This window comes from Protobothrops mucrosquamatus, unplaced genomic scaffold, assembly GCF_001527695.2.
Source record: "Protobothrops mucrosquamatus isolate PMUCROS unplaced genomic scaffold, P.Mucros_1.0 scaffold48, whole genome shotgun sequence".
Lineage (NCBI taxonomy): Eukaryota > Metazoa > Chordata > Lepidosauria > Squamata > Viperidae > Protobothrops > Protobothrops mucrosquamatus.
The window spans coordinates 3,193,489-3,216,896 of NW_015386430.1; the positions used below are offsets into that span (position 1 = coordinate 3,193,489).

Below are 23,408 nucleotides of genomic sequence, written 5' to 3' on the forward strand. Positions count from 1 at the left end.
GTTCTCACCTACATCGTCCACAAGGGACGACTCGGGAACTCAACTCCTACCTCGGGCAGCTCACCTTTCCCCCTATGCCCAGGGGAAAGGTATCAAGCCGTTTGACAGCTGATGCGGGCTGTCAAAACGGCTTTTACGCAGAAACAGGCGGGAGCAGCAAACAGCTGCGTCCAGCGAAGGCGCCTGCCACCGGAAGTCTACCTGTATTATGGTTCATTCCCCTTTTCCAAGTCATATTTGAAATAGAGGGAGCCATCTTTTTCTAATTAAAACTTCTTGAGCACTGGTAAATTACACAGGAGGCCTCCTGGTGTTTACGTGATATCATCAAATGGCATTGGGATGAAAAAAATCAGCCAATTTTTCTTACTTTGGAGATTTTAGGAGAATGGCTATCACCTCCTAGAGGGTTTTTTGCTCTCATCCCATTTTTAAAATAATGCTCCAGCTATCAACAAAACAAAACAAAAGCTTTGTTTTAATACTCCAGCTTTCAAAAAAAAATCATTAGCATTTTAAAAATTAAAACGTTTGTACTAAATATTTAATCATTCTAAAAAAAAATAAAGCTGGATTCAATTTGCAGGGAATGCCAAGGAAAATAGGATAAATCTTTAGCTGTTTTCTACAAATCTAAAGGCTGGGAATCTGCCACAGGTCTACTGGAAATCTAATCCCAAAGTGTCCCAAAAGATCCTTTTTACAACTCGAGTTCCTTGATTTTTCTTGAAGATGTTTCATTTCTCATCCAAGAAATGTTTTCAGCTCATCAGATGAAAAATGAAATATCTTCATTTCTTGGATGAGAAGTGAAATGTCTTCAAGAAAAATCAAGGAAGACCAGTTGCCATTTTAAAAAAGCACCTTTTGGGACAACCATGACCTGGATAACTGAAAACCTCCATAGACACCTATTACCAAGATGTTGGAATAAGGTCAGCTGAAGGAAATGCACCTTAGTAATTCTTGCATAGGTCGAACAATCAACAAGTTTTGCCTCCTGAGATCTCATCCCCATCTACAGTTTTTTTGTATAAGCATCAGCATCTCTCATTTGCCCAAGTATTTTATTGACACCCACAACAGTATTCATACAACAGAATAACAAACTCATGTTCTATGTTATCTATTATCCTGGATATAGTATTTTGCCTCACTCTAATGTGTGGCCTAGCTTTAAGGACTGCCTCGCATATAATGCGTTTATAATATTCCAGCTGAAGGATGGGAAGCTGTGGGAGGAATGCCTATCAGTGAACTCACATATGTCTACAGTATCAATTCAGCACCAGAGTACACCTCCAATGCCCATAATGCTCCAGCTTTCAACAAAACAAAATGAAAGTATTATAACCCATAATACCCCACCTTTCAAAACAAAATTAATTCTGCTACATTTTTTCAGATACAAAACTTTTTGTCAATATTTATTTATTAAGCTTTTATGTCGCCCTTTTCACCAGTGGAGACCCTAAGCGGCTTAAAGGCATTCAATCCAAACATACCCTAGAACATGGGTCGGCAGTCCACGGCTTCAGAGCCACATGTGGCTCTTTGAGCCTTCTCCTGCGGCTCTCAGCCTCCTCTGCCATTTGCAGAGAGAGAGAGAGTCAGACAGAGAGAGGCACTGTGCGCATATAAGCCTCCTCAAGTAGTAAGTTGATTTTCTCCATAAGCCTCTATTTCTGAAATTAAACTATAATGGAAAGTTTGTATCTTGCCTTGTGCCTTTAAATTATATATTCAGAACTGACTAGAATATTAGTTGGTAAAGTAGGATGCAAATGTGCATGTTGACTTATATTCTATTTTATTCTGTTTTAATAGCTCCCTTTTGGATATATTTATGAATTTTGTATTTATTAATGAGTTTGGTGTTTTAATTTTGCAGTGATTTTTGCTTTTAATATGAGTGTGCATTTGGGGGTTGAATACAAATCAAAGTGGTTATTTAACATATTTCATTTATTTTTCATAAAATAAAAACTATATATTTAGGGTCACTAAATTTGAAATTTCCTTCAAAACATTATTCTGTTCCAATTTCTTCTATGTATGGGACTTGAAAAGTTGGGAGTTGGGCTATAGATTGGCAAGGTTTTTTTTGTAATCTACATAAACAACAGCAACATAGGGTTATTATATATACATGGAAGTTTGAAATTTAAGTGCGCTTTACACTGAAGATTTATGTTATTAGTATATTTATTGCTGAAATTACTATGGAGCATCTGAACAGTAAGAGAGTTTCTATAAATATCAGTAGATATTTCTGAGTTTGGGGGAAAGGATCAAAAGAGTCCTTTTTTGGTACTAAAATATGGCTGAAAATACACTGTATTTTAATCATTGTTTTAAATGTGTTCTGCAAAAATGATGGCAAACATCATTATACAAAACAAACACAAGGTCAAGTATTACAATCTCTATTATCCATTTTTATTCGATAGCCAGAGTAACTTCTTTCCATCACCCCTTGTTTTGACATAAACTTGCATTCCACTAGTAATATAGATTAGAGGAATTATTTCTTAAGTCAATTGCTAACAACTGTTCATCTTATGTGCTAGGAACGTTGCTCCTAAATTATATAAATAAAAGATATGACTTACCCATTATAATATTTCATTCCTATAGTGCTTTGTAATCACAGTTTAGAGATAAGCATTATGATTAGTTAGCTATCTCACCAACAGCAGACCCTTTTTAACTGGAAGTTACTCATTTGCATACCTGCACAACTATATGTATAAAATCTATGCAACATACACTGTAGGAGACATGGAACAACGACAAAAAGTGTCCAAGATCTGCTCTTGAAGCATGTGGTGAATTTAACAGAGCAAATCTTGGATATCTAAGATATCTGGCTTATTCTCATGACCTATATAATAATACGTAGACAGAATTTCTCTATCATGCCATGCCACACCATGCCATGCCATTCACAGATTAAACAGAATTTTATCCCAAATTATTTGTTGCTTCATCCTCATTGTTTTTGTCTTCACATCCTGTTCTTTTAGAAACTTGTTTTATTTTATTCTATTTAATATTTTTTTAAAAACAAATTTTATTGGTTTTTTAAATTCTTGGAACAAAGTGCTCAAGACACACTGTGGTGCTGGGGTAATCAAACATCCAAAAATAAAATCATATATAAATAACTCAAATCAATACATCCAATATTCCCTCTCTATTTCCCTCAAATAGCTTGATATATTTAAGATAATCCATTTCTAATTTAAATTTCTATTAATCCTAAACCTGTTTTGAGCTTTATAAATTTACAATTACCATAATCAAATTTAACTTTAAATAAACACATTATCAATTCAAGTATCCCTTCCAGATATATTCTAGTTCCTTAATTTTATCACAAGTCTTGTTTATTTCTTCTTCCACTAATATCTCCTAATTAAAATAAAATATTAATCTACCCTATACATGTCTAATCCATCAATCAATCTCTTTAAGATAACAAGATAATATCAAACCTTAAATCATTTCAGTCCATTGAACGAGATTCAAATTTCATCCAGTTAGTTATCATACCTAATAACATCCATATTATCAAACAAAAACATCATCTTACTAAATTAATTTGATTAATTATTAAGTCAATCCAGATCTAAAACACCTCTTCAATTTTCTTCATTCCATTAGATAATAGTTTTCATACAAATAAACCTATTATTCCAAAAAATACATTCTTAATCTATTTAGTATATATATTCTAATAATCTCTTAATCCTTAAATCAATCCATAATTCTACAGTGCCTTTGATCCATTACATATAATTTTAAATTTCTCTTTTCAGTCTTATTCTAGCCTTCTTTTTGTGCCAGGCAGGTTTCCATAACAAAGCTTCCCTTTCAGTCGATAGGTCTCTCTTTGTTGCTTGTAATATCATTTGAGACAGTAAAAAGCATCCTGTCCTCTGCATTGGACGTCTATTTCTCTTGTCCTTAAAGCCTTGTAGCTTTAAAGGTTCAAATCTCCGTCTTTGATTTTTCTGATCCTCGAGGATATAAATAAAATGCTTGTAAGGTAAAATAAATTCCTCTTTAATCTCAATTGATTCCTCTTCTAGTATGTTTTGGTTTATAGAATGGTAAGATGTAGTCTGAAAGTCAGTTTGAAGGTTTGTGATAGAGTTTCTGGCTCTTAATTCTGTAGTAATCTCTTTCATTGTAGCACATATTTCTTCAGTAGCCTCATAAATCTTTTCCAATATAAGTTTACAGTTTAATTGTGAATAAGGTTTCTCCATTTTAATGGTAATTGAAGAGAATTGTAGATGTGACTTTCAGCTGGTGCAGCAGGGTAATCGGCCATCTTGCTGGACGATCTTTGCTCCGTCGGCCCTAAGGAGATAGCTGGAGCCACGAGAGAAGCTGTCGCCCTCCTGCAGTCACCAGCAAGCCTCCTCCTCAGTGGTCGCCCCTCCAGGGTGCCTTTCGACCCACTAAGGGGTCTACCGGCGAAGAAAACCCGGCCGGAGTGGAGATGAGTCTCCAGACACGACCGGCGTCACCACGTACCGGAACCGGAAGTCTCTATTTAACATTTTCATACTGCATGGAAGGTCTTTCAAATATCACATCAATATCTAAGAATAAACTAGAATGCTTGTAAGATAACTCTAGCCAAAAGCAAAAGCAGGACAATAAAAATTCTCATCCTACTTGCAAAGTTAGAGGAGCTTGTAGTACAAAAATGGAATTAAAGTATTTTCAAACTCTTAAATCTTGCATCCATTCTCCAAATTTTACTTATGCATCATATAAGTGCTTATGAGCCACATAGATTTAATTCCAATACAATATTTCAACATCACATTGAAATTAATTACAGTAAGTTAGCATTTACTTTCAGAAAACTTGCAAATTATGTATAAAGGTGACTGCTTTCTCTTATGGAGTATGATTATTTCTGAACACGGAATTGTAATTGTTACAAATAGAAGCTGTTGATTTTGAGCTCTTTTTAAAAGTGATTCAGCCATGCAGCAATGAGCTCATCTTTTTTTTACCTTTGCTGATCTGAGAAGGTTTAATATTCTCAAAAACATGGAAATTATCCCATCCTTTTTCAAATGGAGCCATTGTTAAATAAGATGAATAATTAATTCTCTATAGAATGAAATAGTCAATGTTCTATAAAAGAAATGTCCTTTCTCAGATCCAATATCACATAGAAAATAGGTACTAAAATAATTAGTAATGAGGGACTACACCTTTAATCACCTTTTAAGCAATTTAACTCCCATTTTCAGGCTCCTGATACTAAGCTGAGCACGCAATTTATCCTTACAATTGGGCCTCCAATTTACTTTCATCAGGGCAATTTGTCATAGAGCAATTCTCAATACAAAGGACATTTTGAATGAACATTTTGTCCTTTATTTTAAAAAATTGACATATAGGCTACTACATATTACATGGTTTGTTTTTGATGTTTAATAGAGCCCAACTCTGTGACTTTGAATAGACTTACATACAATAATTCATAAACCAAGCTACTATTGCTGGTTTGACAAACATGCAGGAGATCAAAGTTTATATATTTGATTGATTGATTATGACTGCCATTAAAGAACCTTGAGTTTGTCTAACCTTTAGCCTACTTAAACATATAAGATTGTTCCAAGTATTAAATAGGGATAAGATAAGGATATTATTTACACATTGGAGTAAGCATGGGGTATAATTAAAATAGCATGACATAGTCATGATGATGCAATGAGATAAGAGTAGAGTGACACACTAGGAAAGGTATCCAGATAGATGCTGTTGATTATTGGTGGCTTAATCAACCATGGAGGTATTTACATTTTAAAACCTAATCATTGATCCATCAGTGAGTTTGAGAGTTGTAGAAAAGCTCATAGATTCTCTCCTCTCTAGATCAATTATTTTAAAAAGGGAAATAAATTATATCTTCTCTTATTTTAAGCTCAAGTGAAACTCACCTTAGGAGGAGGGTATAGATGACAGTATGGTTGACCTGCTTTCTTTATACACGCATGAATGGAATGGCATATCACATCGGCATTCATTTTGGTTTCTACCCTAAAACAAAGGCAGTTTTTGTTGTCAGGTATTAGGCTATAATAGTTCCTTACCAGTGAAAAGATGCATTTTGTATTTACTAAATTTGATCTTAAGCTAGTATTTTTTTTTTCTTGGATCTTGAATACTGCTTTACATAATGTAAATAATGGAAAATTCTGAATTCATTGATTGTATTTGCTTCAGCAAATTTTATGCAAAGCTTTACTCAGTGAAATGCCCTCATAATTTTTACTCTGATTTGTTGTTAAATATGTATAATTTTTTAAATTGGCCAATTGCTTGTATGTCATCAAATCAGTATTAACTCTTAGCCACCATGTATATGATTTTTTTTTCCAGAATTTAAATAAATACATAGAAATATTTTATCTTTAGGTTCCATAAGAACTGTAAAAAGTCTCTACATAGTCGCACAGCTTAAATGTCTTTAATTTTTATGTGAAAAGATATTACATTACTTTTCAAGATGTTGAAATGCTAACTTTAAAAGTGAAAATAAAGGTAGGTTTATTAAAGGTGGCAACAAAGAAAAGCTGCATAAATTTACCTGCTAACTAATTTGGCTAGAATAATTTTGCAAGGATGATCAGAAGTTCCAAAATTTAGAATAACACTTTTACTCTCATTTGAGGTGAACTTGGGCTTTCTATAGCTCCCAATGGGTTGAGTGATTCCGAATACTATACAAATTTTACACATATTAAATCTCCTACACAACATTTTTTTCTGGAGAAGACTACTTACAGGCTAATATATTTAATTAACTTTTGGAAATATAAGAAAAATACTATTGGCACATGAAAATTATGCAAAGTTAAATACTATGGAAATACCAGTCATAAAGTTTTGTATAAGTGTTTATCCACTATTTGCTTGGGCCCTCGTTTTGCCTTTGCATGGAGGCTTCAGAGCTAGTACACATATTCCTCCTGCCAATAGTGCAAATTATGATGAGAACACTGCAGACCAGCCCATTTGAAGAGCCAAACAACCTGGATGCAATATTTTGAAGTGGAACATACAGGAAGCTTTTGCCTCTAATTTACCCTTAAAGCAAAACAGATAATATGGCTCGGAATGAATGAAATATGCAAATCTATTGTATTGCATATGCCAAAATTATTTACTTCTCTTAATTAATTGTTAATGTTAAACATTTCCATATTTCTATTGCAACTTCTTGAGATAGATGCTGGATTATTTATTTGTTTGCTGTATTGTTGTAGACTGAAGTATAGACACAGAAATCAAAACAATTTGATGAACGGCAAGAATCAGTAAAAGACAATCAGGCTGCATAACCCAGCACATATGTCAGAATCTCTTTTTGTCTATGCATGAATCAATTGCAGCTTCTAATAGTAATTGCAGTGGTGCAAAGTTTTGTGATTTTCACAGAGGTTTTCCTAGAACTGATCCCTTTTAAAAAAAAATCACACAAAACTCTACCCCTCCAGCACCTTTAAGGATGGAGTATCTGCATGAATGTCCTTTTCACTGGGGTAGAGAAAGCATTATGAAAATATTTAAGAATGGAAGAAGTGGGATACTAAAGTCTTGATAGCAGATTTGCCTCCAGTTTTAGATCTTCAATTTGTAAATCTGAGACCAACAATATTTGCCTAACCTCAGCCATCCCTTTTTTTGGATAACATATGGAACTGTCATGGATTGAAAATTCAAAGGAAACCAGAACAGAGGCTATGTATTGCTCCCAAGAGGAAATATATTTTTCTATAAGCATAAGTAGGCCAAGGAGTTGACCACAAATATTTGTTTCGGCCTATGGAGATTCTCAATCATCCAAGTCATAGTTGTCCCAAGGATGCTTTTCCAAAAGGCTACTGGATTTTCATGGCTTTTTTTTTAAATGGTTTGCTTCTTATCCAACAAGTTTCTTCAGTTCTAACTGACTTTTAATATAGATTAATTTTAACATACATTAATTTTAACATCTATGTTAAAATTGAACAGCCCTCTTTCAACAGAGGGGAAAGGATATGACACCATCTATCTCCTGTTTACAATTCTTTCAAGAAGATTCCACACCTATTTACCCTCTGATAAATTCCCAATCTTTCCATTCCCCACCTGTCAGTTAGAACTGAAGAAGTTTCTTGGATGAGAAGCTAAATGTTTTCAAAAAAGAAAGAAAGTCCAGTTGCTTTTTGGAAAAGCACCTTTGGGATTTGTTTCCACCAATAATTCCAACAGCAGAATCTTTTGGAATTAAATTCTTTTGAGGCCGGTTGAGAAGTGCATTTGCTATTAATTAATTAATTTAATATATAGACCACCTCAATCTGTATGGATGGCTCAAGGCAGTGTATATACCCAATGTTTTATACACATACATGCATTTAAATATATTGCCTAGAACAGAGTTCCCCAACCTTTCCGCCTTTGTGGATGGGGGGGAGGGAATTGTTCTGCGTGAGTGGGCACAAACGGAGCATGTGCACACGCACTCGCCCACTGCTCGCACAAGAGGGGATGCGCACGTACTCTTGCCTGCCACATCCGCAGCCTGGTTCTGATTGGCTCAAGGCCCAGTGGTGGATAAAGAGAAAATTTGGATAAAACAACAAGACATGAGGAATAACTCAAGTTTTAAGGGCTCATTTTAACAGGACTTATGTGTGAGCCCTATGAATCTGGGGGCAAGATGAATCTGAATGGAAATCTTGGAGTTCAGTTATCAGCTTTTAGATTGAATTCCTTCTAGAGTAGTGATAGTTTTATAAATACAAAACTATGCACTAAACAGCAGCACTCTACTATTTATTATTTGTTTGTTAAATTTTTATCTTGCCTTTATTACTGCATACGTAACAAAGCAGTGAGCATATCTAACATTCTTTGCTCCTCCTATTTTCCCCACAACCACCCTGTGAAATGGGTGAAGCTGAGAGTATTTGGCCCAGATTTCGTATCTAAGATGAGGCTGGCCTCTAAGCCAGCGTCTAACCATTACACTAAATGGTGTAAATAGATGAGACAGATTTATTGCACTGGATCTATACTAGTTAAAAGCACAGGAGAGGAATCCCATAAGAAATCTTGGAATATATCTATGAATGTTAAAAACCCTTATCATTTCACAGATCAAACAATTCACAAAAAGCCTGCCATCCACTCTAGACCCAGGCCTGGGAAAAGAGTCAGTTCTTGCATTCTTGTCTACATTAGGGCAGGATGAGGGGCTGTATGAATCTTGGCAGGATATGCCAAAGACCTCCTAGTTCTATCGGGAGCATTATTTGACTGATAAGGCCAGAGTATGCCATCTATGATGGGTTGTATAGGGCAAGCATTAATTATGCATGACATAGCAATAGTTATTTATTTATTGTCATTAATACTTACAATTTAATAATCTTTGGTCCATATATTTCAATAAGCAAAAAGCAAATACCTTGTAGGTGGAATGTTTCTGGAAAAATATATATTGAAAAAAATGAGCATTCATAAGATTGTATTTAAACATGTGAAGGTATTTACTCATCCTTCTAGCTGAAAGAAAAAGTTATTCTACTGCACCATGCTTTTATAACAGAAGTCAAAGAGATGTCATAGAAAGCTCCCAGGTAAGATTGAGTAGCTCTTTTGTTCGTTTCTAGTAGATACTGAAAATATTATATGAATGGGCAAATGGGACCACATTGGTCCCAGTATGCATGTCCTTTCTGACTTGGCTATTCAACCGTATGCTACAATGACAGTCTGAAAATGGGAACCTATTGTACATTGAAAGTTTGTATGTGCTCTAGGTCAAGTGTTATCAAACATTTTCAGATTGTGAGATCTAGTAATTTTTTAAAAAAAATCCAGAACCCTGATCAAGAAGCAAAGCTATAATGATGGAGAATTGGCTGTGTTTGATAAACTTTTGTCTATGTATGTATGTGTGTGTTTTGCAGTTAATCTTCCATGGAACCAAATCAAATTTTCAGAATTGTAGGCCAATGGAACCAGTTCAAAAAGCCCTGGTTTAAGACATATGATTCTAAATTACTGAAGAAGTCAACATTAATATTTACGTAGCGGGGCAAAATGGATGTGATAGTAGGAGCAAGATCAACCTGCTCTCATCTTCATATAATTCTGAGCCCAGTGCTCTTCAACATCTTTATCAATGATTTGGATGAGGGGATAGATGGGGAACTCATCAAATCTGCAGATGACACCAAGCTGGCAGGAATAGCCAAAACTCCAGAAAATAAGCTTAAGTTACAGAAGGATCTTGACAGACTTGTACATTGGGTGCTATCTAAAAAAAATGAAATTCAATGGTGAAAAAAGTAAGGTTCTACATTTAGGCAAGAAAAACCAAATGTACAGGTATAGTATAGGGGATACCTTGCTCAATAGTAGTAATTGTGAGAGGGATCTCGGAGTCCTAGTGGACAATCACCTAAATATGAGCCAGCAGTGTGCTGCAGCTGCCAAAAAAGCCAACACAGTGCTAGGCTGCATTAACAGAGGGATAGAATCAAGATCACGTGAAGTGTTAATATCACTTTACAATGCCCTGGTAAGGTTACACTTGGAATACTGCATCCAGTTTTGGTCACCATGATGTAAAAAAGATGTTGAGACTCTAGAAAGAGTACAGAGAAGAGCAACAAAGATGATTAGGGGACTGGAGGCTAAAGCATATAAGGAACGGCTGCTGGAATTGGGTATGTCTAGTTTAATGAAGAGAAGGACGAGGGGGGACATGATAGCAGTGTTCCAATATCTCAGGGACTGCCACAAAGAAGAGGGAGTCAAGCTATTTTCCAAGGCACCTGAAGGCAGGACAAGAAGCAATGGGTGGAAACTAATCAAGGAGAGAAGCAACCTAGAACTAAGGAGAAACTTCCTGACAGTTAGAACAATTAACCAGTGGAACAACCTGCCTCCAGAAGCAGTGAATGCTCCAACACTGGAAGTTTTCAAGAAGAGACTGGACAGTCATTTGTCTGAAATGGTATAGGGTTTCCTGCCTAAGCAGGGGGTTGGACTAGATGACCTCCAAGGTCCCTTCCAACTTTATTATTATTATTATTATTATTATTATTATTATTATTATTATTATTATTATTATTATTATTATTATTATTATTATTATTATTATTATTATTATTATTATTATTATTATGAAGTAATGGATGGAAACTAACCAAAGAGAGAAGCAACCTAGAACTAAGGAGAAATTTTCTGACAATTAGAACAATTAATCAGTGGAACAACCTATCTCCAGAAGCTGTGAATGCTCCAACACTGGAAGTTGGACAGTCATTTGTCTGAAATGGTATAATGTTTCCTGCCTGAGCAGGGGGTTGGACTAGATGACCTCCAAGGTCCCTTCCAACTTATTATTATTATTATTATTATTATTATTATTATTATTATTATTATTATTATTATTATTAAATGTCACAAAAATTATTACAAAAATATATAAGCAATGACAGATAGATTTTCCGGCTGTGAACTAAGGCTTTAAACTGATTTCATTAAGCTTGTTGGGCAACTTTGAACAATTTACCTTGTGCCTAACATACTCAGAATAATTTAAATTTTATTGTAATGAAAGCTGTCTGGCAATAATTTATTGGCACACTAATTAATTAGTTGTTATTAACTAAAAAAACAATTTTATTTCAATATCTCTTTTTTCTTTTCTGGAGCCATCTTCAATAGAAGTGCATTTATGAGGCAATTTCCCTTGATTTTATCCCTTATAAGAAAATAAACCTTTACTAATTTCTTATTTATTTGAAATTACAGGAAAGTTGCAAAGCTAAATTTCAAAAATAAACCAAACTGCTGTTCAGTCTTGGCCTCAACAATTAATATTCCTAACAGCCAATTTGCAGTCATAATTATAATATATTCTGGGCCCCTGGAAAAGAAGAAAATCACTTTTAATTAATTACTCAATGAAAACATTGCAGATTTAGTAAGATAAGAAGCAATTAGGTATGGCTACAATAGCAAAATGTATACATTCCTGCCAGGACAAATTGCTCACAGAGTATCATCAGTCTGCCAGCAACATCAAAAACAATTTCTATGATAAGGCATAAATTTGCTGGTTTTCCTTTTGCTTAGGAAAAGGTTATTTCTTATGAACAGTGAAATTAAATCCTATGTGAGTGTCTAGGGCTATATCCATGCATATCATTAAAATGTACTCAAAGTTCTTGCTTTTTTTATACAGTCCCCAATATCAGCACAAATACTGGTTGAACTTCACTGAAAAATCATTTTCATCTACATTATCTCCAAGAACAACCTATAGTGGTATATTTGGTGGACTAGCATGCATGCTACCACTGCTAAGATGGACACATTGCTCAAATATCAAGCAAATACAAATTTTCAAATAACCAAGTGGGCAAGTTTTCTCTGATAATTTGTTCTGAGTGACTCTTGGCATCTTTGTATCCCACAAATAATATATGTGGTTCAATACTTTTTAAAACTTTGATCATGTTTCTCTGTGAATAATTCTGTGTTTTCTTTAGAGAAGGATGAATTGAGAGCCGCTCTGAGATAAATTATTACTTTTCATTAATTCAAAATATCTGTAACTAATTATAACAAGTGCAGTATTGTATATCATATCATAAGCATGTAAACTGATTGGTATATGTAGTGCATATTGTTTTTTTTACCAGGTAAGTAGGTACAGAATCTTTCCAGAGTTGCTTTTACTGTAGAGTTGTGGACTTGAGAAAGCTGCTGTATTATAGCCACTACAGACACGCAACCTACAAAGCAAGAAAAACAATCCAGATTACTTATATTTTAGAAGGTCCGTCTGGCTATTTAATATTATTCAGAGATGTTCCTGTAAAGAAATTTTTTTTTGATATAAAAATAAATATGCTATTCTTAGCAAAATGTTGTTTGCAGCTTAGAAACCATCTTGTGGAATTTAATCCATCTTCAGCATTGTTTTTTTGCCCTTCCCCCCTTATTTATGTAAGGCACAACTGGATGTACATTTGTAATAGATAATAAAACAGTTTTTTTTGCTACAAGAGTAAAATGTATATGATATGAAATTTAAAAAGTAGCAGAAGAGAAAGCAAGAAAAGATCTGGTACAACTTTATTATTCTCAAGAAATAAGAGGGAGTAGGAAAGCACAGCAAACAATGGGAAACTAAAACCAACACAATTAATTGCAGAAAATTAAAGATGTGTTGAACGACTTAGACAAATAAGCCAGCTGTCTTTACATTTTGCAATGTAATCAGCAAGTTAATCTTAAGGAAATCTGCAGACAGTCTGAAAAATTAATGATACTTGAACTTAAATTCTAAATTTGGACAAGTACAACATACTGTAACTATCACCCTATTTAGCTTGCTACATCCTCCTCCCTACAGCATATTCTTGTTGAAGTCTTTACACATTTCTTGTACATAAGTTAATTTTAAATTAAGAGGATAATACAAGCAAAGGACAAGAAATTATAGAACTAAAGACAAAGAAGTTTCAGATGAGATGTGAATATTTTTATTATGGTTTATTATAGTTACTGACCAGAATTGCAAACAAGAACATAAATAAAAAATAAAAAGGAATAAAAGCAAAGCAAGATAAAATATTACAGTTGAAATGGGCTTTTCAGTCAATCAAAATCAAATCAATAATCTGTAGTGTAACAAAATTATGAAAAAGGAGACTGATTGATAGTGGTCTGATAATAATAATAATAATAATTATACTTTAAAAAGATCAGAATTTCCTGGATGTTTTCCCAAGGATATAAGGCAGGTCCCTGAGTCCTTTCAGAGGTTACAGTATAACAGGTCCCCCTTGTTCATGAGATGCACAGTCTCACCTCATAGAGAACTATTAGTTATCATCTCTCCAAAACTGTTGTGAAGGGAGCATTGAAGCATACTAAAGTTAGTGTTCAAAATTTGGAAACAGTTATGTGACATAAATATCTTGCTGATTTCTAAAAGGGCTTGACAGCTCTGCATTCCTACATAGAGCAGATTGGTCCTGTATGGCTTCAAGATCTTCGATACATTATTTAAATATGATGGGTGCATGCTCATAATCCATCATTAGGAGTGCCTCCTGGAAAAACCAAGATGTGGAAGTTTTTGTGAGATTATCCTGAATAACATTGATTTATAATTGCCTTCAACAGGGAAAGAATTCAAACCTGTGGGAGAGAACAATAACTTCAACCAATGTGCTGTAATACAGGTCCATGTATTCACTGCTTAATACTGCATTTGGATACTTGGAATATAAAATTTAGGAATTAAATTAGACCCTCTCTAATTTAATCTAAGTAAAGGAAATGTAAGATCTTATGTAGGCACTGAAAAGTAGTTATGCACGAGTCTTTTGACTAAGATCAAGTATAGTATCAGACGAAATATACTGGTCAAGAGACTAAGCTATTAGTGATTAAGAAGAGTGCTGGAAACAATTCAGACTTCCTATTGAGATATAGGCATGTAACAAAAGTTTTGAGAAATATAAACAGGAATAATTTTAAACAATATACCCCTGTAATTAGGTAATGGACAATCTTGATCGCCAAGATCCAATAATGAATTGGAATAACAAGGAAGAAACAGAGAGGGAAATGCAAGGGTAAAAGAACAAGAAGGAAGAAAATAGGAAAGTAAATTTAACCTTTTCCAAAATTCAAGATGGGCATGAATAAAACAATGGAAAATGAAAAAGGGTATAGTAGCATATATCAATAACACAAACTGAGAAAAATATAGGAATATAAAATTAACAACATTAACAAAATGAGCATTACTATATATGGATTTCTAGGTCCTAACATTGCAGCTAGCTTGCTAGACTTTATATCTGAGTTCATTGTGAAACAAGAAGGAGATTCAAGAAAAGTGATTATGATTTTACAAGTTGCTTCCATATTACAAAATATATAATCTATTTGGAGCTACACCTGATATTCATAAATGCGTGTCCTTTTCCAGTTCTAGTTTATTTTATTTATTCTAAATTTTTATTCTTGTTTTTTGTTGTTGTTGAAAAAAAATCACATTATAGCTAATGAAATCAGAACATGAGCTTGCTGGCCATGTATCCTCTGGCAAGTTGAACAGACTGTTTAAATTAATCTACTTCTGTAGCAAATATACAAAGGAAATACTAATTAGAAAGGCATCAGTGGTTGCTTATAAAAGGCAAAATTCCATGGAATAGCCTTACTTTAGTCTGCAGATTTTAGATATATGAGAAACATTCATGTGTTAACTTAAGCCCTTAAGTTAATCATTTGAGAATGATATCACAATATGTGTCATTTTGATATCAATATGGTTGGTGATGAACACCTGCATATACTACTATACTACTGTGCAATAAGAACAATTAATTATTGAACTGTAAGCAGCATTGAATAAATGTGCATGAATATATACAAACATACAAAAAACATGAAGAATGTAGCATAAAAATAAATCCAGAGCAACTATAATAAAGACATGCTGTATTACATGCTGTATTATGTTAATAATATTAACAGTGTTGCTGTTCCTCTATGTTGGGAGATATTTATTTATCTTTGTTAGATTTATATTCCACCTTTCCTTCAGTATGGTATGGGGCCAAGACACTAGTGATCACTCTTAAGAAAATTCTCTGGAGGGAACAGGATTGGTATAGTGCATTCATCTTTGCTCTTGTTGATCTCTTAGCAGTTTTTGATATTATTGATCATGGTATCCTTCTGGTCTGGGTTAGGAGTAAGGAACATGGTCTTGGGCTGATTCTTCTCCTACATTCAAAGTCAAGTTTTAATTAGTGTTGATAAGGGGGGGGGACAATCCAATTTATATACCTTTTTGTTGGGGGTTCCTATGAAATGATTAACTGCAGAAAGCCACTGTAATGCAAAGTTTGAATTGCAACTATTTAGATATGGAACTTCAGCCCTGCCCCCGGCCTCTGTGCAACTAAAATATTGAGAAGAACTAGCTGATGGAATTCTATGTGAAACTAAAAACGAGATCTCTTACATAGAAAAAACCCGAGGCAATGGCACAAGCAAGTCAGTTCCTGAGCCAGTTGAGGTCAACACATCTTAAAGTTGCCAAGGTTGAGAAACATTGAATTAAGTAATCCCTCTGGGTGCAGGGTCCTTTATACAGTAGCTAAAACAATATCTGACTACTACATTGCATTTTCATTAATGCCTTCTAGATAGTTTTGTAATAGTTTTAAATCTCTTGTACCAGTGGTGGCGAATCTATGGCACAGGTGCCAGAGGTGGCACTCGGAGCCCACTCTGTGGGCACACGTGCCATTGCCCCAGCCTTGCCTCCTCCTGCGACCCCCTCCTCACCAGCAGCCCCTCTGGAGGAGATTCGCCCCTGAACGTGGCCCACACGGAGCAGCGCAGCCAAGGACATGGCAGCCAGGCAGCGTAGACAACACTCTGCCCTCATGCCCCATCACACAGTTGATGCTGCAGGGCGTGGGCAGAGGGCGTGGCCTTGGTCTGCTTGGGCGATCTGCGGCGGGCCCTGGAGGTGGTGAGTGGCCCTGCGGGCAGGTGGGGTGGGGGTGGAAGCGGGGAAGGGGGATGGAGCAGGGCTGGGGCCAGTTTTTGGGCACTCGGTCTCTAAAAGGTTCGCCATCACTGTCTTATACTATAATCAAGAGCTATATTAGTGTAGTGGTTAAGGCTAGACACTGGGAGACAGCAAGTTCTAGTTTTACCTTAGGCACAAAGCCAGCTGGATAATCTTGAGACAGTCACTCATTCTCAGCCCTAGGAAAGAGGCCCTGGTGAATCATTTCTGGAATCTTGTCAAGAAAACTGCAGAAATTTTACTCTATTTTAATTTCATTTTAGACTGTATTTTATTCCAATTTCATTTTAAGTCGTATTTTACTCTAATTCCATTTTAAACTGTATTTTATCAAATTTCATTTTAAATTTGCTTTTATCAAACTTTAGTAATAATTTGTTGCTGGAATTTTGCGCTTTGATATGGCCCAAGGACTAATCGATAAAGATTTATTATTATTATTATTATTTAGGCAGTCACCAGGAGTCAATGCTGACTTGAAGACATTCTTACATAAAATCCCTATACTGTAATTAAGTCTAGCTTGAGGAATCCATCCAAAAAACCCACAGTTCCCTACCAATACTTTGAGAATAAAAACAAAACAACCATCACTCAGATTGCATGATCATTTTTAATTCTAAGCATCCCAAGAGCCTCATTAGGACAAAATCTGCCTCAATACTGAGACAAAAAAGTGATAAATTTAAGATTTCACATTCTAGAGGACTTCCGGTTCCGGTTCGCGGTGTCGCTAGTCACGCGGGGAGACTTGTCCCCTCGCCGGCTAGCTTTCCCTCCGTCGGTGGAGCCTTATATGGCTCCAAAGTCGCCTTGGAGGATGCGACTTCTGACGAGGAGGCTGCTGTCCGGCTGCGGAGGAGCGGCGGCTCCTCCAGTTGTCCGGACGATCTCTGAGGGCCGACGGAGAAGAAGATCGGCCAGTAAAATGGCCGATCGCCCTGCCGCTTCAGACCGTAAGTCAGAGAACATCTAAGCTGTGAGTGCCCCCGTGGTGAACCCGGGTGAGAACTTTTTTTTGCAACTCTCTCTTTTCTATTTTTTTTTTCTTTTGGTACCTGTAAGAGCTTTTGGAATTATTTTCCTGGCTTGGAAAGGCAGCTTCTATTTTTGGGGGGAAGAAAGGTGTTCTATCAATATAGAAAAAGACTATATTTTACTGTTATCTATATTTTTTTCTTTGGATATAAAAAAGGAAAAAAAGACAGAAAATGTTTTCTACTCTCTTGTCAAGAACTGGATTATTTCTTTTCTTATACATCATACTTTAAAAGGTAGAAAAAAGGAATTGGTTTATGGAAAAGACCTTTGTTACTCACTGAGGGCATCTAGTGGTGAAAGTTTAATACTGCACTTTCTGGTTATTTTCTTAAAGATGGAACACTGAATTTCAAAATATCTTTGAGGGAAAGATAAGCTGTGCAGCTGTGGAAACTGTGGGGGTGGATATGCTTTCTATTAAATATAGTCCCCACAAAAAAGAAAAAGAGACCTTCTTTTAAGCATTAGCATTAAAATGGAGAAACCCCAGCCACGACTGGATTTTGCATTTATTTTGAAAAAGATTTATGAGACCACTGAAGAAATACGTGCTACAATCTGTACTTTAGAATTAAGACCTAGAGATTTTACTACATTGGTTCAAATGGATGTCCAGGCTACATCTGACTATGGTAAAAATCAAAATATACCAGAAGAGGAATCTACAGAGATAGAAGAAGAACGTATTTCACCTGACAACCCTTTCTTCTGCAACTTAGAGAATCAGAAGAAGCAAAGATTAAGATTTCAAACTATAAAGCAACGACTCTACAAGAAGAAGAGAAAAAGACTTATTTCACCTGACAACCTTGTCTTCTGCAACTTAGAGAATCAGAAGAAGCAAAGATTAAGATTCCAAACTACAAAGCAACGACTCTACAAGAAGAAGAGAAAAAGACTTATTTCACCTGACAACCTTGTCTTCTGCAACTTAGAGAATCAGAAGAAGCAAAGATTAAGATTCCAAACTACAAAGCAACGACGCTGCAAGAAGAAGAGAAAAGGATGTTCTCTTACTGCAGAGGAAGGGATCTATATTTTCTCAAAGACTATTACAAGCAACATAAATGGATCCAGTGGCTGAAAGGGAAGCGCTTTTATGGAAGCCTGTGTGGTATAGAAAAAAACCCAGAATTAGACTGAAAAAGAAATTTAAAACTGTTTAATGGATTAAAAGGCAATGTTGGTTTTAAGGTTTGTTTCAAGGATAATGATCTAGAGTTAGAAGTAAGAAAAATACAACTGTATACATGTGTGTTTAAATTAGTTAGATGATTTTTTTGTTTTATGGAAATTTGCCTGGCACAGAAATATGAAAGTTAAAAGTGGAGTGAAAAAAAAGAAAACTTGGCTTTATGGATTGTATTAAGGATAAAAAATATATAATTATGCATATATACATATATGTTTAAAGAGATTAAGAATATATCTTTTGGAATAAGATTGTTTTTGAGGGAAATTATGTATTGGAATTGAAAAAACATTGAATTTTTAGACTGGAACTCTGAAGTGCTTAAATTAACTAGGTGATTTTTGTGTATAATATGGTCTGATAAGGTATGATAAGTAATTGGACAGAATTTGAAATTGGTCTAATGAATTGAAATGAATTAAGATTTAACATTGCTTTTTTTTTAAACTAAGTTAGTTATTATTGGAAGAAGAAATAAATGAGATTGGTGATAAAAATAGGGATGAGAGAGATTAAGAGCTTGAACATATCTGGAAGAGATACTTGAAGTGATAATCTATTGAAGTAAAACAATATTTGATTATGGTAATTGTAAACTGATAAGGTTTTAAAACAGGTTTAGTCGTATAGAAATTTAAGCTAGAAATGGAATATATCAAATCCATTATGTTATTTGGGGGAAATAGAGAGATGATAGTGAATGTACTAAGTTGAGCTGTTTATGTATGCTTTTTACTTTGAAATATTTGTTTACCCAAACACCATGAGGTGTCTTAAGCACTTTTTGTTAAAATTAAAAAACCAATAAAATATATTAAAAAAAAATTTCCCACATAAACATGCCTTTATACAATGTGCATTGCTCCATAACTAGCAACATTGGGCAATCATTGGGAAATAGTCTCAAGTTTCTACGTGTAGAAAATTTGCTCTATTTCGAAACTGTTTTTCTCAACAGTTTTTCAGCAGAGAATTCTGGGACGTTTTCAGGGCTTGTATGCTGCGAAATCAGAGAAGGTGAACCAAAATTTCACAAAAGCCATCTTGTTCCTTCATGCCATTTTACTGGGGAATCCTGTGTGTGTAAATCAAATAGGTTTGTGAAATCAGCAAGAAACTATTAATAAAATAGATTCCTGTATCATGAAGACATTTTAATCGTATACATAATGTGCCTGAAAATGTAGCAATAAAAGTATGTAACACTACATATATACTCTATATACTATAAATGGGTGTAATTGAAGTACTTTGGATGAAACATCTAAGTGAGAGAATTGGGGTTCTGACTTTTGAATGGCACCAGATTTGGGACTATATAACTTCTTTTTATGCTTCTCTCACTATTTGATTTCCTTCACACCCTATTTTCCCATAATCAATGCAAAGTGAATAAGTGATAAAAAAGGGTTCTATATCTAATTCACATTTCATCACTTTTTCATTTTGTTAAGTTTTTCATGAAAAAAGGACTTCTTTTTCATTGCCAAATATATATTCTACCATGGCTTCTCGGTTTCCATTCTTGCCATTTTTCATTTCTATAATATATTCTATTAATGGGATATGAAAATCTTGATGTGAGAGTACATTACATAATTTATTATCTAGAAGGCATTGAAGTTTCTGGGGATAATGAACAAATGATCAGAATAATTTGCAGTTTTTCACAGAATAATTCAGAATTTATTTCTCAGTTCATGAGTGGGGAAAAAAGGTAAAGAGATACTGATATAACTTCTTATACCTGCAAGGACTTGAAATTTATCTAAAGATTTGCTAAAGCTTTTCTGTCTCAATTTTCTTTCTTCTACTGTGCTGCTTTTAATCTATTTTATTAATCTTCTATCCTTATTGCATTTTCTCTTTAAAATAATTTTCCCTTATTCTATACCAATAATTTGTCAGTGACAACAACAACAACAACAATAATAATAATAAAGTTGGAAGGTACCTTGGAGGTCATCTAGTCTAACCCCCTGCTCAGGCAAGAAACCTTATGCCATTTCAGACAAATGGCTGTCCAGTCTCTTCTTAAAAACTTCCAGGGTTGGAGCATTCATAGCTTTTGGGGGCAGGTTGTTCCACTGATTACTATGGAACAGACTCATCGTTTGCATATGAAATGAAGATCTTCAGCATGAAGAAACATTTAGAAGACCAATGACAGATGAAAAGCAGTGGACCTGTCTTCAATGGACACACTAAAACATGCAAATCAGATATACCTTTCTGTCCAATGGTATTGTTACCAGGGAGCCCAACCTACAACATCACTAAACAATAGAGAAAAAAGTTAGGCTATCTCACAGAGGGAAGCAAATACTCCATTCAACTCTGCATTACAGTACCTCCAAAGAAATCAAAGATGTGACAATAGTTGAAGATGAAATCATGGTTTCATTTGATGTCACAGCACTTTTTAAATCGATAGATCCATAATTAGCCAAAGAATCCAATTACTACATAGCACACCCAATCTACCCAAATATGCCAAGATTGAAATACCCAGAATCATGGAACTTATCAAGCTTTGTGTGACCACATACTTTCAAAGTGATGGACAAATATATCAAAGGAACACCCACAGAATCACCTTTTTCAGGACTAATAGCAGAGACCATAATGTAATGCTTGGAATCTATGCACTCCCATGCTTACCACCCAAAGTATGGATCTGGTATGTGAATGATGCCTTTGTCATAATAAAAAAAGGATCAGCTAGAAAACATAGACAAAACAATCAACATTAAGAAGAAAACAAAGAATAAATAAACTCAAAGGGCAGACTTGAGAGACCACTAGGTCTTTTTCTGCTTTTTCTGTTTCTATAAGTATATTCAAAGGAATAAAATTCACTAGGGAATAAGAAAACAACAAGATGCTACCCTTCCTGGATATTCTCATCAGCAGATGGCAAATTAGAAACACAAGTCTATCATATAATTACCAAATAAACCAAAAGTCCCAGCTGCCCATAAGAAAAGCTCAGCATCATCTATATAACTTACAGTGTAAGGCCTGCAACAGCTATTGTACATGACAAATAGGCAGAAGACTAGTAGGCAAATTAGCATACACATTTGAATACAAATTAGCAGTCAGAAGACATGATGAAAACTTCTGAATTTCATAACACAGAGACAGACTTAACCTTAGTTTCAGCTAGGAAATGATGAGAATCCTAGACTAAGCCAAGTCCAAAAACACCAGAGAATTGCTGGCACTCAGACAAATCAGCCATCAACAGGCACATAGAGATAAACAAATCTATATATCATTCCAAAAATATGATCAAAAAGCCAAAAAGGAAAAAAAATCCAAAACATCTCCTCACCATCAATCAACCCCCATATGAGCAGAGATTAACACCAAGATTAACATTAGACTAGCAAAAAGTAAATCAGGGAACCACCAAGACCACTCCCACCAATACTGACGGTAAGCCACTAGAATATAATATGAGAGCAAACCCTACTCCCTATTAACACTGATAAAGTTACCTAGTTTTATAATGAAATATCTGCAAGAAAATAACCAAGGTCAGAGATCACCAAGGATCTCACAATTCAACTACAACTGTTAGCTACAAATATTATCTTCTATTGAAAAAAAACATTTAGTTATCAAATGAGCTCAACCATTTCAGAACTAGGGAAATCTCTCCTCCTCCTCCTCCTCCTCCTCCTCCTCCTCCTCCTCCCCTCCTCCCTCCTCCTTCTTCTTATCTTAAGATAGCAGCTATGTTTGGATCCCCCCTTTCCATGCGGAGACTTTTAAATTAATAGGAATCAATATTAGCAAGTCTGGTTGATTTCATTCTTCTACTTAAATAATGAATAAGCTTGGATCTAAGCCTTTCCAAGTATTAACTAATTACTAGTGCTCTAATGGGCTCTGCTGAAGAATAATATGGTCCATTAACTAAAATATCACAGAACGAGAGAGTCCAAATTATTTTCAAAAACATCCATACACAAATTCCATTCTTTAATGCTTAATAGCTAAACTTTAGCAGTACAAGAATCTGCAGAGGTGAGGGAAAACAAGAGCAAGTAATAAAATATGCATTGGGATAGGATACAAACTCTTGCATTCAACAATGCAATTTAAAGTCTGTATACTGATATAGAATGCATGCTTTTTTCATTTTGGTGTCATTATGATTAAAAGCAGACCTCACTGACAAGATTTAACTGACTTTCATCTTAAAAAGTGAATCGAGGTTAATACTAATTAATATTTGGATAGAAGAAAATCAAAAAATCCAAGGCCTTAGGCTACACTGGGAAATTAAAAAAAATCAAAAATAGTCCACAAGAAAACAATGTCAAACTACTTTTGTACTGTTGCCAAAATATCCCTGTCTATGTAATTACCTGGAGTCAAGCTCACTTGGAGGAGATTTTATATTTTGGAGGTTAATACTGGTTTAAATTCTGAACCTGATGTTAAGGGCTTTGGTACTCCAGCTTATTCAAATGAAGAAGAAAGATTTTTTAA

At 34.8% G+C, this 23,408-nt stretch overlaps 1 protein-coding gene across 1 annotated transcript in view; it reads right to left on the minus strand.

Moving 5' to 3' along the window:
* The window catches only part of AOAH (acyloxyacyl hydrolase), a 94,205-nt gene that overhangs the window by 56,272 nt on the left and 14,525 nt on the right, over positions 1-23,408 (minus strand). Inside the window, exons 3-5 of the mRNA XM_015811769.1 lie at positions 12,744-12,839; positions 9,445-9,511; positions 5,976-6,075 (exon numbers count right to left, since the gene is read on the minus strand). Coding sequence (XP_015667255.1) covers positions 5,976-6,075; positions 9,445-9,511; positions 12,744-12,839 — 263 coding nt within the window. The remainder of the gene's footprint in view (positions 1-5,975; positions 6,076-9,444; positions 9,512-12,743; positions 12,840-23,408) is intronic.